Source organism: Taurulus bubalis, assembly GCF_910589615.1.
Source record: "Taurulus bubalis genome assembly, chromosome: 12".
NCBI classification, from domain to species: domain Eukaryota; kingdom Metazoa; phylum Chordata; class Actinopteri; order Perciformes; family Cottidae; genus Taurulus; species Taurulus bubalis.
Window position 1 is genome coordinate 15,918,382 of NC_136600.1, and position 16,928 is coordinate 15,935,309.

General features: G+C 38.1%; 2 protein-coding genes across 2 annotated transcripts in view; both read left to right on the forward strand.

Annotated features, from left to right (window-relative positions):
- Window positions 1–8,470, forward strand: part of LOC306744582 (hemicentin-1-like) — a gene marked incomplete at both ends in the record, with an annotated part of 30,102 nt that extends 21,632 nt beyond the window's left edge. Inside the window, 10 exons of the mRNA XM_079227262.1 lie at window positions 2,944–3,276; window positions 3,801–4,079; window positions 4,224–4,490; window positions 4,598–4,879; window positions 4,976–5,245; window positions 5,451–5,729; window positions 6,062–6,328; window positions 6,422–6,700; window positions 6,954–7,208; window positions 8,361–8,470. Of these exons, the coding sequence (XP_079083388.1) occupies window positions 2,944–3,276; window positions 3,801–4,079; window positions 4,224–4,490; window positions 4,598–4,879; window positions 4,976–5,245; window positions 5,451–5,729; window positions 6,062–6,328; window positions 6,422–6,700; window positions 6,954–7,208; window positions 8,361–8,470 (2,621 nt within the window). The remainder of the gene's footprint in view (window positions 1–2,943; window positions 3,277–3,800; window positions 4,080–4,223; window positions 4,491–4,597; window positions 4,880–4,975; window positions 5,246–5,450; window positions 5,730–6,061; window positions 6,329–6,421; window positions 6,701–6,953; window positions 7,209–8,360) is intronic.
- A 4,694-nt stretch (window positions 8,471–13,164) lies between these two features.
- Window positions 13,165–15,454, forward strand: LOC306744583 (cell adhesion molecule CEACAM20-like; the record flags this gene model as incomplete). Its single annotated transcript, XM_079227263.1, has 5 exons — window positions 13,165–13,216; window positions 13,303–13,623; window positions 14,025–14,300; window positions 14,982–15,230; window positions 15,381–15,454. 5 exons carry the CDS (start codon window positions 13,165–13,167, stop codon window positions 15,452–15,454), a joined length of 972 nt encoding a protein of 323 aa, XP_079083389.1.
- Window positions 15,455–16,928: the final 1,474 nt, after the last annotated feature.

Sequence of the window (16,928 nt, forward strand, 5' to 3'; positions counted from 1 at the left end):
ATAGTTGTAATATAACAAGCTTGCTCATTTTGATCTGCAATTGTCTTTATTTTTGATCATTTCTCTGTGTTAAGCATTATCACTGTCTCTTTAAATTGTATGTTCACATAAAATAAAGCTATGAATGACAAATAACAAACCAGTGTTTCTTCACATTTAACAGCTGTCAAAATGTGTCTATTAATTGCATATGAAGACAGCTAATTGCTGTAATGGCATCTCTCAGAGAACAAGTACAATGTCCAGCTATGGTCTCATTAGTGCTAACAGATGAACAGATAATAGACCTACATTATATCATTTGTTTTTGAGTCATTCAGCCTTTAAACTCTGATAAAGTGTTTGATGTTCTTAAAGGTGACTGAAGCCTGATAACGTCTAATCAAATTGACACTATAATAAACTTTTATTAAAACTCTGTATCAGATTATGTTGTGTTAATGAACACCATCATGTACCTTGCATTCGTTCATTTTTCTTTGTTCCACAAGGGTGTGCCTGCATGTTGCTGCCATAAACCCCAAAGCATCAACTTATCATCAACCCAAGCGCACTTCACAGCAACCTTTTTATAATACAATCGGAGCACATTTTGGGTTAGTTACCTTTTGACCACAGAGTCCTGCACTAAATCAGTTACATCAACATGTGTTGGTCTTATTGAGGGTGGTGCATATATCAATGAAGACTGGGAATAAATGCAGGACTTGAAACTCTTAAGTCATAAAATAAGAAAAACAAGAAAAAGGATTGGAAAATTATAGTTGAAAACTAAAGAACAACTTGTTTTTCAAGATAATACAGTCTGTATAATCCACACAGTGATTCCCATTTACCAACTTTCTTCACTACCCAGGCACAATTTTTTTTAAACGGCACCTTTGGCTGAACTAAAATTGATTCGTGATAGTGTTTATGGTGATGGTACCACCCAAGCGTGACACTGTAAAGGGGTTTTAGATTTTAACAAAAATATATTGGCATGTATTCATTATGAATTGTCATACTGTCATTGTGTGATGACACCTGCCCTTCCATGACAATATGTTGATTCTGTTTTTTTTATTTACATGATGGCAGAGGATCATTATTGCCAAATGGGAACAACTGGGCCTGGTGTTTTACTACATACAAAATAAAATCAAGAATAGAATAGAAAATCCTTCTCTTCACCTACAAAGCACAAAAGCATCCATCATCTTAAAGAGATCATAGTACCCCATTACCCCACTAAGGCACAACACTCACAGAATGCAATACATTATATATATATATATATATATATATATAGATATATATATATATATATATTTACATACATTTATTTATATATATGCTGTATATATATATTTAATATATATATTTAACGAATAATTACATTATAATTTAGAAAATGGTGTCTCTGGAATCTGGCTACTGACTTCGTATCTAATTACAAACAGATAAATATTTATCAAAACTTACTATCAAAATGGACCTGTGGGTAATAATTTGCAGGGTGTTCCTCCAAACATCACCCAAACACCCTTTGTATGCCTTTGACCAGCCACGTCGTGAATCAAACTGCTATGTGACTTCGTCAAAGTGGACAAGCAGATGAGCTGTTGACAACAAACTGCTTCTGAATGCAGGCACCTGATTTGTCACTGCGTGGATGATTCCCAATGTGTAATATCTTATATTATAATAATAATAATAATCAAAATATGATTTGTCAGATTGTGATATCATTACAGCAGCACATCATGTCCAGCATATGGTTTTATTACTTTATCATCACTGTGTTATAAATGCATCATATTAGTGTGACATATTGTCCGGGCTGCAATACATCCGTGGGAGTAAAAGTTTGACTGCGGGAACTTAGTGCCACCAGATTTTATGCTAGCAACATAAAATATATAAAACTCTGTAGTTAAAATTGTAACACTACAGACCCAATAAAGGAAATAATATATAAGTATATATATATATATATATATATATATATATATATATATATATATATATATATATATATACACAAAAACACGTACACAATATTTATCCAAATATTTTAATTCTCAAAGAAAATGTCTTTAGATTACGCAGACACGCGTTTTTGCTTTTTCTCCTCCGTTTCATGTTAAGCACTCTATTTCACTTTTTAAAGCTAATTTTGTTGCGTTTTAATTATTCAACAATAAATAACACTTGTTGTTGATTTATATGAGTGTACGTGAAGTTTGTTCATCAATCTGATTCCTAACCAATCAGGATGAGTTTGGCATCACAAAAGAAGTAAAGGCTGGAACAGGTTAAGAGGTGCATTGCCCCTCCCCTCACACACACATACTACTCACTGCACCTCCTCTGTGAAAACATTGTGTATGCGCCCGGAGGCTGCCAGAGATATGGGAACATCTGTGATACTGTTAGTCATGTTGGGAGCAATCTCAGGTGAGAAATAAAGACTTGTATAAACACTTTCACACACACAACTCGTCCATCACGTCATGATTATTCTTTTATATATATTGAAAATGAAATGTTAAAAGCAAACTCAGTTTAATTGGTTGTTATAGTTGTACATGTTAAAAGTGTGATGTTAAAATATTCTGTTCAGCTATACTTATACATTCTTATTTTAATGCAGTGCAGGTCACAGTTGGATCTAACAGACTTCATCATAAAGAGAGAAGTCTTTGAATGCACCTGTATATTTAATAAAAAAATGGACATGGCATAGAAAAAACTCTATTCGCTATTGTTTGGTTAGTTGTGTTGCATATTATTTTCATGTAAATATGACTCTAGATGACACAGATAACATTGCAAAGAAATTTGAATCCTAACCTTATTTTAGGATTTGATTTGATGCATGTGTCTTTTATTTCAAATAGGCTAGTTTTTCATTTGATTACATTCCCCTCAGTGATCCACAGTGCTTTGTGTCTCCTCCAGGTTTAAGCCACGGAGAAGGTTTGCTACCAGACCGTCTTATTGCAGCTGTTGGAGGGAAGGTGGTATTCACCACATCAGTGACTCCACCAGAAGTGCCATTCATGATAGTTACATGGGTTTTTTATGATATCAATAATACATATTCTAGTATAATAACCTCAAGTGATGGAAACATAACTGAACCAGCGTATACCGACAGGATCACCCTCTTCAGAGCTAATGGATCTCTGGAGTTAAGGAATCTGACTCTTAGCGACCGTGGAGAATACCGCATCCTCATTATACCAAATGGTGCAACACAGCAGAAAGGAAGCTGCATACTTGACATTCACGGTATGTTGATGCAACATGGTTGAACTAAAAAAACATACAGAAAACTGACTTTTTTAGGAGTTGTGTTCCCTCAAGAGGCATCAACTATTTTAAAGTTATACTTCAACACAAATGCAATGACCACAGTATCAAATATAATGCCATAATTTCAAAACTGATGAAATGCCAGAAGAATTGTACTTCTTATGTTTAACTACTCTGACAAGTCAAATACTAAATGTTTCCACTGATCATATCAATATCAAATAATTGGATTAGCTAAATCTTTCCACAGCTATTATTTATTACTTTGACCTACACCATATCTTTAGTGCAGCCTTTGTCTTATGCAATAGTGTTATCAGTTCAATAAAACCTGACTTTGATTTACATACAGGGAGCAAGTGTATACCAGGTCACAACTGTCCATCATGGACGTTTATGGTCAGGGTTATTTTACATTATGCATCGTTTGTAGTGGTCGTCTAGGGTAGAAAAGCTTTGCCTCCATTTAGGACGTGTTCTTTGTTTATCTCAACCCACAGCGCCGGTCTCTAATGTGGTGGTAACTCTCAGCAGCACAGAATTGGTGGAGTTCAACAGCTCTGTCCGTCTGTCCTGCTCCTCCTCTGGATCCTCTCTCTCTTTCCTCTGGTTCAACGGCAGCTCTGAGGTTACAGCCAACGACAGAGTTCAGCTCACTGATGGAGGCTCCACTCTCAATATAGTCAGTGTGACCCGCTATGACCAGGGATCATTCAGGTGTCATGTGTTTAATTCCATCAGTGATGGCTTCAGTGATCCAGTAAACCTCTCGATCAGCTGTGAGTTCTCCATCGTCGCATGTTTCTTCCAATCCAAAAGCTGAACATTTTCACATTGACATAAATACAGCAAAATGTAGCAGCTTTGCCTCATCACATCTCATCACACTCTCTTGTTTGCTTTCCATGTGTCGCACAATGCAGACGGCCCAGAAAATACTCTTTTGACGTTATCTCCCTCACAAGAACACTATGCGGAAGGGTCAGACATCACCTTGTCCTGCTCAGCTGACTCCAGACCTGCTGCCCTCTATAAGTGGTTTCTAAATGGAGGCCTGCTGTCTGATACTGGACCAGAGCTCAGACTGATGAACATTCAGATGAATCAGAGTGGAAACTACCGCTGTCAGGTCTTTAACAGCAAAACTCTGAGATCCCAAACATCTCTGCCCTCAGCTGTAACTGTACTGGGTAGGTTGAGGTTTTTAACGGCAATTGTTCACCATGCATCTTTAGGGCTAGGAATGTTGTCATTATTTAAACTGCAAAGATGCTAATCAATAGGCTTTTCCCCACAGTACCAGTATCCAATGTGAAGGTAAATTCTAGCACCACAGACATTTTGGAGTCCAGCAGCAGCTCTGTTCGTCTGTCCTGCTCCTCCTCTGGATTCTCTCCCTCTTTCCTCTGGCTCAACGGCAGCTCTGAGGTTACAGCCAGCGACAGAGTTCAGCTCACTGATGGAGGCTCCACTCTCACTATAGCTAACGTGACCCGCTACGACCAGGGGCCATTCAGGTGTTATGTGTCCAATCAATTCAGTAACAGTTACAGTGATCCAGTAGAGCTCCTCATCATATGTGAGTAATTTATCTGTGATGCTCTTTTTGTTAACTTTGTTCTTTTCTCCATGTATTTTATTGGTGACCATATCTTCTTGCGTTTTCATGCTGCAGTCGGCCCCGAAAATATCAATCTGACAATATCTCCGTCACAAGAATACCATGACGAAGGTTCAGACGTCACCTTGACCTGCGCAGCTCTCTCAAGACCTCCGGCCATGATTATGTGGTTTCTAAATGGAGGCCAGCTCTATGATCCTGAACCAGAGCTCCGACTGGTGAACATTCAGATGAGTCAGAGTGGAAACTACAGCTGTCTGGCCTTCAACAACAGAACGATGAGAAATCAAACATCTCAGTCGTCAGTTGTCTCTGTATTAAAGTGTAAGTTGGGGAGGAACGACCTCTTGCAGCCGAGGGCTTAAATGAGTATAGATTAGAAATAATTCCTGACAGACTGTTTAGTTGTGTTGTTTGACATGGAAGTGGTGCACAACTCAATATGCAAAACTGAACATAATCTTGCTGCAGAAACAGAGTCGGAGCAATTGATCTGTGCCAACATTATTTATTTTTTTTCTACCCACAGCAGAAGTATCCAATGTTGTGATAACTCCCAACACCACAGATCTATCAGAGTTCAGCAGCTCTGTCCGTCTGTCCTGCTCCTCCATTGGATCCTCTCTCTCTTTCCTCTGGTTCAACGGCAGCTCTGAGGTTACAGCCAGCGACAGAGTTCAGCTCACTGATGGAGGCTCCAGTCTCACTATAATTAACGTGACCCGCTATGACCAAGGACCATTTATTTGTCATGTGTTCAATAATTTCAGTAATTACACCAGCGAGCCAGTGGAGCTCTACATCAGCTGTGAGTACTCTCAGACGTTACAGCGTCTGCATGCATATGCCACTCAGACCTTTACATTTGCATCATGATTCATAATTATTACAACCATTATGTCAGGAGCGGGTTTGTCTAAATTACTTATTGTGCTCCTTGCTGTTGGATTGCTGCTGTGTTTGGCTGATACTGAGTAAATGTCAGCTGCATTTAGTGTAATGATGCAGTTTAGCATTAGAACGACATACTTAACAGTAATGACTCCTTCACACTGAGCCAAGCAAGAAGCAATATGCAGCTTTTCTCCAGCTACTGTTATTTGATTGGTGACTGTATACTGTTTTATATCTTTTCCTCAGATGGCCCAGAAAATGTTATTTTGACAATATCTCCGTCACAAGAATACTTTGAGGAAGGATCAAACATCAGCCTGGTGTGCTCAGCAGACTCCAGACCTGCTGCCCAGTTTCAGTGGTTATTGAATGGAGAACGGCTGCCTGACATTGGACCAGAGCTCAGACTGATGAACATGCAGATGAATCAGAGCGGACACTACAGCTGCCAGGCCTTCAACAACAAAACCCTGAGAAATCAAACATCTCAGTCTGCAGCTGTGTCTGTACAGAGTAAGTTAGAAGAGGTTCAATGGTTCCAACACAATGGCTTTACGTTTTGAATTCTTGACTTGTAGCTAGTCTCTTTTTACTTATTATTCACAGCACCAGTCTCCAATGTGGTGGTGACTTCAAACAACACACACTTGATGGAGTTCAGCAGCTCTGTCCGTCTGTCCTGCTCCTCCTCTGGATCCTCTCTCTCTTTCGTCTGGCTGAACGTCAGCTCTGAGGTGAAAGAAAGTGGGAGAGTTCAGCTCACTGATGGAGGCTCCACTCTCACTATATTGAACGTGACCCGATACGAACAGGGGCCGTTCAGGTGCAAAGTGTCGAATGGTGCCACAAGTGGAACCAGCAAACCGATTAGTCTTTTCATACAATGTGAGTTTACGACAAAGGGGCTCGTGCTACAAACTTACCTTACTTTACTCACAATTGTGAATGTCAGTTGTTATACACAGATGCCCCCAGCATATTGATAAAATACTCACAACTGTAACAATAAGTCTGATTCAATCTAAAGACTGAAAGACAAAAATAAAACTCCCAAATCCAAAAACCTGAACACATCAGAAGCCTCTACCAGAATACAGCCAAATTACAGTTCTTCAAACAATCTCTTTGTTTTTTACAGTTGGACCTGACAACATGGCCATCAAAGGACCAACATCAGTACGCGTTGGAGATTTCACATTGCTTTACTGCTCCACTATGTCGGTGCCAGCTCCAACGTTCACGTGGCTTTATGATGGAAAGCCAACCAGTACGAAGGAGTCTGCGTACATTATCCCCTCCATCAGAAGCTTTGACGGTGGGACGTACACCTGCACTGCTGTGAATGCTGTTACAGGGCTGAGTCAAACAGTGAGCCACAAGTTAACTGTCGGAGGTACGTGACAAAATATGTTTTTATTTTCTGTGTGTTTAGGATAAATGCATTTAGGACATTCTTTGTGTTTTTTTCCCCAGATGTTTCAGACTGTGACTGCTCAAAGGCTACTGGGAGAGCTACAATCATAACAGTTGGATGTTTTCTAATCATTGCAATTGTGTGTGGAACAATTGTGTGTAGTATGATAAGAAGGAATAGGTAAGCATAAACTGTAAGTAAGTACATTTACTCAAGTACTGTACTTGTGTACATTTTTGGTATATTTGTACTTGTTTTGAGTGTTTCCATTTTATACTTTGCACTTCCGTTCCGCTACATTTCAGGGAAACGTACCACAGGAAAGCAGGACTCTTACTTGTGATGAAGCATCTTACTTTTACTTGACCAAACCCATAACTTACATCCTAACATTTTTCAGAGTCAACAACAATTATCCAGCACGTCGAAAAGGTAAGTATTCACCTGATCTAACTTATTTGTCCATATATTTTAAGGCAATGGAAATACGTATTCCTCAATCCTAAAAGTGATCAAATGAATTGTGAGTTAACAAACTTCTGCTTTGACCCCTAGAAAAATTAAGCGTGAAGGAGAACCGTTCAGACGTGTATACGATCTCAGTTGCAGCGCCGAACGGCTTGAACACTTTTGAAGGCGAGTTGAATGTGACAGAATGATATTTATTTTGAAAGCGAGAACATTCACATTTCAAATTTCTGTATTGCTCTAATCGTTTAACTTTTCCTCTTGCAGCATAAATAAAAGGAGAAAAAAAAACACAAATAAGAAGCCTTCCCAAATTTCCAAAACCAAGTCTCAAAGAAAAACAGCAGTGTTGTTTTACATGTTTGTATTCATTCAACTTGTCACTGTGCTGAGCTCGATGTTATATGCATAGCTTCATTGCAACGCTTGTGTAAACTGATTTTACAATAACATCTGATGGTTTTGCAACAATTTGTTCAAAATGGACACCAACTGTATGCATATGTAATATTCCATTATCCGAAAACGCTTATCCTATTGAGGGTCGCGGGGAGGTTGGGGCCGATCCCAGCTGACATTGGGCGAAGGGCAGGGTACACACCCTGGAAGGCACATATAGAGACAGGCGACTCACACTCACATTCACACCTACGAACAATTTAGAGTCTCCAATGAACCTGTGGGACTGTGCGAGGAAACCCACGCTGCCACGGCGAGAACGTGCAAACTCCACACAGGAGGAAAGCATTGGGGATCGAACCCTGGGGATCTAGGTGACAGTGCTAGCCACTACACCACCATGCAATATATTAAAATGTAAATAATTAAAATAATAACCATTGAAATAAAGTAAAGGAATGGGTATTATAAATGACATGTTATGTATATATATATATACATATATATATATATGTATATTCAATAAACACCTGTATAGCTGCCTCTGCTACAACAGAACGTCATGTTTCACCGTCATAAATCCACAAAAACGTTAGATAGGCATCACTAATCATCTCTCTGCATTAATCTTCTCTGGGTTGAACTACTGCGTTAAATTCTTCACTTTGAACATGTCCAATCTCAGCAGACGCAGCTATGTACTACTGTCACTTTAGAGTTGTTGGTAGGCAACTCTCAGTTTATTGGCATGTTAAAACATCTAAATATAAAGCACTTTGTAACATGAGTTTTAAAAAAATCCTTTGTAAATAAAGTTTTTCTTAAAACATTACTAATTCTATATTGGCATACCCTGCACAGTACACTGTGCACTACAATTCAATCTTCTTTTTTTTAATGCTCAGTCCATAAAATAACTTTAAATAAATAAGATAATCTTTCAAATGTGTGGGTTGGTGATTTGGCAACAAGTGAATTATTATATCCCATTTTAATAGAAGTGTTTATTAATTGGTAAATTGTTGACATGTATTGTCCTTCTTCATAATTTGGGAAAGGCCCTAGATAGAGAAAGTAACATGACTGCCACTTATTGTGGCCTTTAAAGATCAACCAATTTTATAATTTAAGTGACACGAAAATATGTTGTGTAATTGAACTCCTCTCTTTACTTGCATCCTCTAAAGAGATGTCAAAACAGGCATGTCATAGAAAACAACTGTAGCGTTTATGTTTAAAAATATATATACATATTGTTTGTCTAATTAGTATCTTTGTGAAAGTACAATATGTTAAATGTTTATTCAAAGGTTTATGAAACTTTATGAACAGTGATTTGAGTATATCATCACACCATCCATCTTATCAAGTATTATTACTGGACTCAATTGACTAGAGCAATGTTTCTATGTTCATCATTTATATCTATAATAAATATGTTATGACACCTGTTGTGTAAAAAATAAATGGACTTTGTTATTTATTACTACAGCATGAAGTGATGTATTCAACCGCACAGATGTACAGATGTGTATCGAACCGGTCAGGTCCAGCACAAAGGAATTTATGGAGCCCTCTTCAATAGCGTTCACCTATCAAATCTTATCTTTATTATTAGATAATTACTTTTACAAACACAAATCATTAATCCACGAGGTCCGGGCAGACCAGGACAAGGACAGAGGAAGATCACGAGTCTGTCAGTTTGTTGTTTTACAGATTTTTGAAAAACCATCAGTCTCTATGAAATGTAGTGTTTGTGTGTAGAGAAACAGCTGGATACAGTGAGGGATCTTGGATAATGCCAAGTGAGAACACAAAACAATATTTGTATCTCTTCGTGATGTTTAGAGGGGCTAGACATTATTATGCATTGTACAAACCAGGTCAAATCTGTATGTAATCTCTGCAGTAAACTAGATTAACCCTAATTTATGGTGACCATGTGTTATCCCATAGGAGCAGGAGGCACATCACAGAGCATAGAAATATCTACGAATGGTTAATTGCAGCATTCATGTTTGCATTTCAGTACCATTGAGTCTGCATCCATCTAACTATGTGCTTTTATCTTTATACCAAATAATAAAACATGCAAAGCAGCGGAACAAAAGACAAAAAAAAATGTACCAATTTAACTCAACACAGAGTTCCACTTCTCTTTTGAATGTAAGAGAAAGCAGAAGTGGACAAACACACACAGTGTTGCTCTACAGGTTTCTACTTCACTGATTATTGGATGCAATAGCGTCCTCTAGCAACATTCAAGAGTATCATTTAAAATAATTATTTATTTATAACAGTCCTTGACATGTAACTACACATAATACAAAATGTTTATACATATACACAACCATCCACATCCACATACATACCCGCATAGCATACCCATATTTACCTTCCAACATGTATATACCATTTAAAACATTTTGAAATTTAAATTACCTGATCGATTAGCTTTCTTTTTCTGTCACTTAACCAAGTGGTATAATTTGAAAAGCTCCAGACACTGAAGTATAAACAGAGCATCACTGGCACTTCTATTCAAGCTTGTGTTTTTTTCAGTGTTTTCTGGTTCAGTGGGAGTCAGTCAGGCGAAATAATTATGTAAATATTGAAGATTTCAGCCATGCAAGACAGTGGCTTTTCTCTGCTGTAACATATTAACTCATTTAAAAGATAAGACCTGGCAGTAGCTACACTCTGCAGAGGTCAAAGGTCAACCTGGTTGAAAGCTCTAAAACGTTGTGACATTTTAAATAGCTTTTTTATCTTTTATCCTATTAAACCCAAAATACAACTCAGATGCTCTCGTGAAAATGTTTGTTTTCTTGTTCTGGGATCCCAAAGTTAAATTTCTTCCTTCACCAAACAAGACTGAAATTAAATGTTTGTGTTGTGATTGAGCCTAGATTATTATTGCATATGAAAAGGACATTGTCCATCTGGAACATTTGGTGAGTTATGCTGTATTTTAAATGTGTGTGTAGTCGATTAATCAGTTTATCATGAAAAATATTTTTGAGAAGTAAATTTTTTAAAGCAGAACCTTCTTCCCCTTTCTCTTCATGGGAGTGAAAGGAATGCTGCTTACTCAATTAGTTGGCTAATCAGTTGTTTTGGTCTTTGTTGACTGACTTCTTTAGTCAATTATTTATTGTTTTATGCTTTTTCATGCTGGGTGATTTATTTCATAAGAAACTTATGACCACATCTTGAGTAAACACAAGATTTAAAGGGTTGCTTTTGTGTGATTCTTTGTGGAGAAACTCACTTTCATATCTGTTGAATAAATCAACTAATCGAGCAGTTTTGATTTGTTGTAGTCAACAAATCAAATAAGTGTTTGTGGACTTAGAATGTCTTTCTTCAACGACAGCCCTGATACTTCAAAAATATATGGATGTATTTAGTTTTTTGGGAAATAAAATTCAATTTTGCTTATCCTTTACGATAAAATGTGGAACTTTACGTTGTGCCATACTGAAGAATGGAATATGAGTTAATATGAACTCATATTCCATTCTTCAGTATGGCTCTGGTTTCTATCAGTTTATATCATGACAGTCCTGCTTAAATAATGAATTCCTTACCATTTTATAACATAAGATGTTCTGCATTGCTTTTAAAAACAGAACACCAACTACTGACGTGGTGATTATATTGAACAAAAGGGCTTTGGTTTTGAATGTTTGTCTGATCTTCCGTTTACATTCAGTAAACTTCACAGACTTGGAAAATGGCCAATGGATCCATTCAGAACTCATAAAATGTAGACGTAGCGTGACTACATGTGTTAAGAATGCATATGGTATCACATAAAACTTTGGTTTCTGCATTTAATAGTTGTGAAATTCAGCTTTGTAAAAACTGAGTTAATGGAACAGTTATGCTTGACTCTGTTTTGACTGTAGCAACATGGTGTTATAAAGCATCAGTTAATACGTCCTTGTATTCTTTTTAGACATTGAGGACAATTTCTCTCGTAGAGGGACACATTCTCTTGTCAATCCGACAGCACAGAATGAGCCACACCAACTCATCGCTCCCAGTGTAACAGAAGAGGTTGAGTAACATTATTTTTAGACTGAGAGTGCCACTTACCGAAGCACATTGTTATTGAGAGGTCACAGTGACGCATTCTGACATTTCACCTCCTGTTCTAAATGCCTCATTGTTTGAGCTGTTTCAATAGTTGGGTCTCACTATTTGGACAGTCCCATATCAGATTGGGATGTTTTCTGGATAGATGTTTGTAAAAACAGTCAAAATAAAATTAACGCTAAACAAATGCAGAGACACTGAATGAAATATCAAAATATAAAATAAAAAATGCAGTCTATTTACAGATATTAAACCAAGAGATGTGTTTGTGAGGAGGAGGTTAAGTGTCTCCTGGACGTCTTTGATCCTCCTCCTCGAGGAATGCTGCGCCTCACTGCTGCTCCTGAAACCCAAAAGCACTCACTGAAGAGCTCATAAAACTGATGCACAACGCTCCTCCACCACCATGACTCAGACAAGGTTCATATACGTCGTAGTTTTTTTTAATTCAAGTAACTCTACTGAATTTAGTCAAATAAAAAAATACAAAATGTAGCCACAAAGTGTGAAGATGGTCCAAGAGTTGTGTCATGCTTTAATAATAATATAAATATAGATGAAATCGGACAAATGTTTTATTTCAGTGGTATCCTAGTTTATTGTGAGAAGATTATGTTTCTTCATTATCGTGTTGAAATTACAGTAAAAGGTGCAAACCTGTTTACGGAAAGCTATGATTACCAAGCCCACAGCAAGGTTTCTTTAAACACGGCTGACCTGTATTGGCCTGGTCAATGGACATTTCTACATAAAACAAATTAGTCCATCAACCCAAGTCCACAGGTAACTTCTGACTGAGCTCATACCCTCAGGAGTTTACACAGTGGCATCGTAAACAGTGTTTGTGCTTTTCATTACTGAGTGGGCGGGCTGGAGTCGCTGTGGGACAATAAAAGAGCAGGACCACCTGTGACTCTAAATTTTAGATTTTGAAGAGGACCATGAGACAACGTTACACGAGTCTATGGACATCAAGATGCTCAGGACTGCCGCTTGTTTGGTGCTTGTTTTATCAGGTAAATTAAATCCATCCTTGATGGGTTCGTGCCATGATTAGAATTGGTTTGACAGTGTTGTTTTTAATTCTCAATTGTGTTATCAGGTTTGTGTGTAGGTGAGGGTATCTTACCCCCGGGGCCTCTGAGTGGCGCTGTGGCGGGCACAGTGAAGTTCACCACGACCCTCACACCTTCTGAGAGGCCGTTCCTCTCAGTCAGATGGAACTTCAAAGAGGTGAACATCATCACCTCCACCAGCACCGACATCATTGATGACGGATATTCCGGAAGGATCTCATTAGACCGAGCCACGGGCGCCCTGGAGCTCAGGAAGCTGGTGCTGGACGACAGCGGGGAGTACGTCGTCACCATCGCACAAGACGGAGGGCTGCAGATACAGGGGAAGATCAAACTCAATGTGTATGGTGGGTTCAATCTTGTGCTGTTTCAAATATCTGTCAGGAAATATTATTTTTAATCCATATGTCTTGATACTGCAAGACCTATAGTGGACACTGCTCCAATATCTAAGTATATCCAATCCAACAATCAGGCAAAGAATACGACCTTTTCCAAGCTGATTGCATCACTTCTTTAAATTCTAAATCTCATTTTCGACTTTAAGGTGTTGAATGTAATCCAATGAATCTGTTATTCTATTCACACTTTTCCTGTTAATACATTACGTTCCTGCAAGGATTCAAGGATTCATAGGGTATATTTGACACATTCACAAACAATGTGAAAATGAAATGCAGATCAGTACAATTGTAGAGAGCAGACATTCATTCACTCCGTTTATTAATTGTATTGAATCTTCTACCAGCCCTGATAACTGGAGCCAACATCCGCAGCCCCGCAGCCATCTTGATAGAAGACAAAAGCTCCACCAACCTCAGCTGCGAGGCCTCCGGCTCCATCAGCACCAGAGAGTGGATGAAGGACAACCGGCCGCTCCATCAGAGTGACAGAGTCTCCTTCTCCGTGGACAACAAGACGGTGTCCCTGCAACCTGTTCACAGCTCCAGCCACGGCACCTACCAGTGTCGGGTCAGCAACCCAGTCAGCACCATGACTGCGGCCTACGATCTCACGGTCAACTGTGAGTACAGAAGATTAACTCTTTTCAAAAAGAGCAAATAAATGTGCTCGTAATTCTTTTCAATTATTAAAGTCATGCAAGACTTGTATGCATGAACTTTATAGCTATAATATACAGTATGGTAGTTATAAAGTGATGAAACGTAACTTAGTATGTTAAAGTAAAAAGACGAGTACTGTAAGTACAAGTTTGAGGTACTTCCAGTGCCACTTTGCACTTCTACTCCACTGAATTCAGAGGCAATCATTGTACGTTTTACATCACGATAATTATCTGAGAGCTTTAGATTCTGGTTAGTTTAGATATATGTTGTGTGCAAAAATCTGCAAAGTACAGCTGAAACGATTAATCAATAGACCGAAAATGCATTACCTCTATTTACAGGCACTTTTCAAGATTTTCTGATTTTTTTACAAATCAATTGAGAAACTAACAAACATATTAATCCATACAAGATTAAAAAACAGTTTTTACATTGATGGATTAATAAGAATAGTCTAATGATAACAGACAAAATTGACATGTTTTTACTTTAAGTACGTTTTCCTGATTACTTACTTTCACTGTTGCAACTTGTTGGACTTGTTGGACTTTACTTATAATGGGGTATTTTGACAGTGTGGTATTAGTACTTTTACTATGTAAAGGACCTTAATACTTATATTTCTCTTCTCTGTGCAGTTGGACCACATAACGTATCAATTGCTGGACCGTCAGCAGCAGCACCTGGCCAGAAAGTCACACTGGAGTGCAAAGCAGACTCCGTCCCACCAGCAAACTTCAGCTGGATGTTCAACGGCAATGACACACATGTAAATAACTCCATGTACATCATAGAGAGGTTAGAGGCAGAAAGCATAGGGATTTACATCTGCACTGCCTCAAATATGGTGACCATGCGGGAAAACTCCACGGTTCTGAACCTGAGAGGTGAGATTCCTCCTTTTTAATTGGGTCAGGAAGGTTAAGCATTCATTTATGTGTAAAGACATATGCATTTTTCCTAAATATCAAGGTTGTTCTGTCAGTGTTGTCTACATTTTGTGTGGTGATAATTGTTGTCTTTTTTACTTCATAAAGCATCCTGCAGTGCTCCCCGTTGGTCGTTTTTATTGCTGCTCATCAGCACACTGATTCTGAGAGGGTTCATGTAAGAGGAGGTGAGATTAATCTAAAAAATATTTGACATAGCCGTCTTATCCATTTGTTCTTTCTCACTGACTAATTTACATTGTTTTGTTTTTTGATTTTCTCAGTTTCTTTCTTCCCCGATGCATCTTTCTCATGACCAAGGACCCTGATCAAAATCAATAAAAATGTGCTGCACATGAAATGTTTTTTGACTCAAGAGACATTGATGATGCTCAGTAGAAACTAATATTGGAAAAACAATTATTACGTGTGTCTTCATTAGTTTGGGAGATTTAAAATAAATAAAGATGTACGAATAAATGCCTGTGCCCTCATTTGGTTTCACAAATAATTGCAGAAGGTGCCTTTTCCCAAGTAACTTGACCTGCAGATATTATCACCAGTTTAAAACCAAAAGGTAGAGCTTTATGGTAATAAAAAAAAAAAGGAAAAAAAAACAACAAAACAGGTATTCCTTCACCAGAGATGAAAGGATTGTTATTTGGGAAGAAGCTGATCACCTTGAATTTTTTACATTTTAATTGGTGACGACCTGTTACCTGACTCTCAGGTAACAGATTTATTGGGGGAACTGAACATGTATAACTTTTACATTTTAACTGCAGCGCTGCACATCATTTCCACTTTCAAGTCCTGAGAATGAAGCTGTGGGATGAAGTAAGATAATAATTTCTATTAGAGTGAAAACGAGGATTTGTGCTTTGAGTGTAGCAATCTGGAGTCTTTTTAAAGATGAGATTATATTTTCAGAATTGTGACATCGTTCTATGATGAGTGGGCCTTAGGCCCACTCATCATTGTGTGCAATAAAAAGTGACATAACAGACAAATATTTTAAAGGGAAATCTTCAATATTGCCACTTTAAGTCAAGGTAGTAATACTTCAATGCTGAAATACTTTACTGCACGTAAAGGTCCTGCATCCAAAATACAGAAGCAGTATTGCCAAAATGTACTTTAAATATCAAAAGTAATTAATAATGAGTAATACATGTATCTTGAAGACGCAAAGCTGCTTTTGCAGCAATTCTAGCTATTGATTCTGAACCAACACAGTCACAATATTCAATGCACCATAGTCTCCAATATGAAAACAGATTGTGTGCTTTGTATTGTAGGAATATAACTCAAGCTGCAGGGCTGTGCCTGTTGCAGTTGTTATTCCCGTCTTGCCCCGTAAAACCAGTAATTTACATGCAGACATCGAGCCGAGTTCGACCAACTGAAACAGGCAACGCTTTGCATCCCCGACCCCGATTACTCTAGAACACCTGGGGCTAATTTATCCAGGGACTCTGATTGGTGGAGATGATTATACATCACTCTTCTGAGATGCAGCTCCGACAAGGAGGCTTGACACGAGATCACTGTTGAGCAGCTATACAATTAATGCAGTGTTCTGCTTTATGCTCATTTGTTTTCCTCACACTGTTATCATCTCAAAGAAAACGAAAAGGCAAAGTGAAACAAACTGAA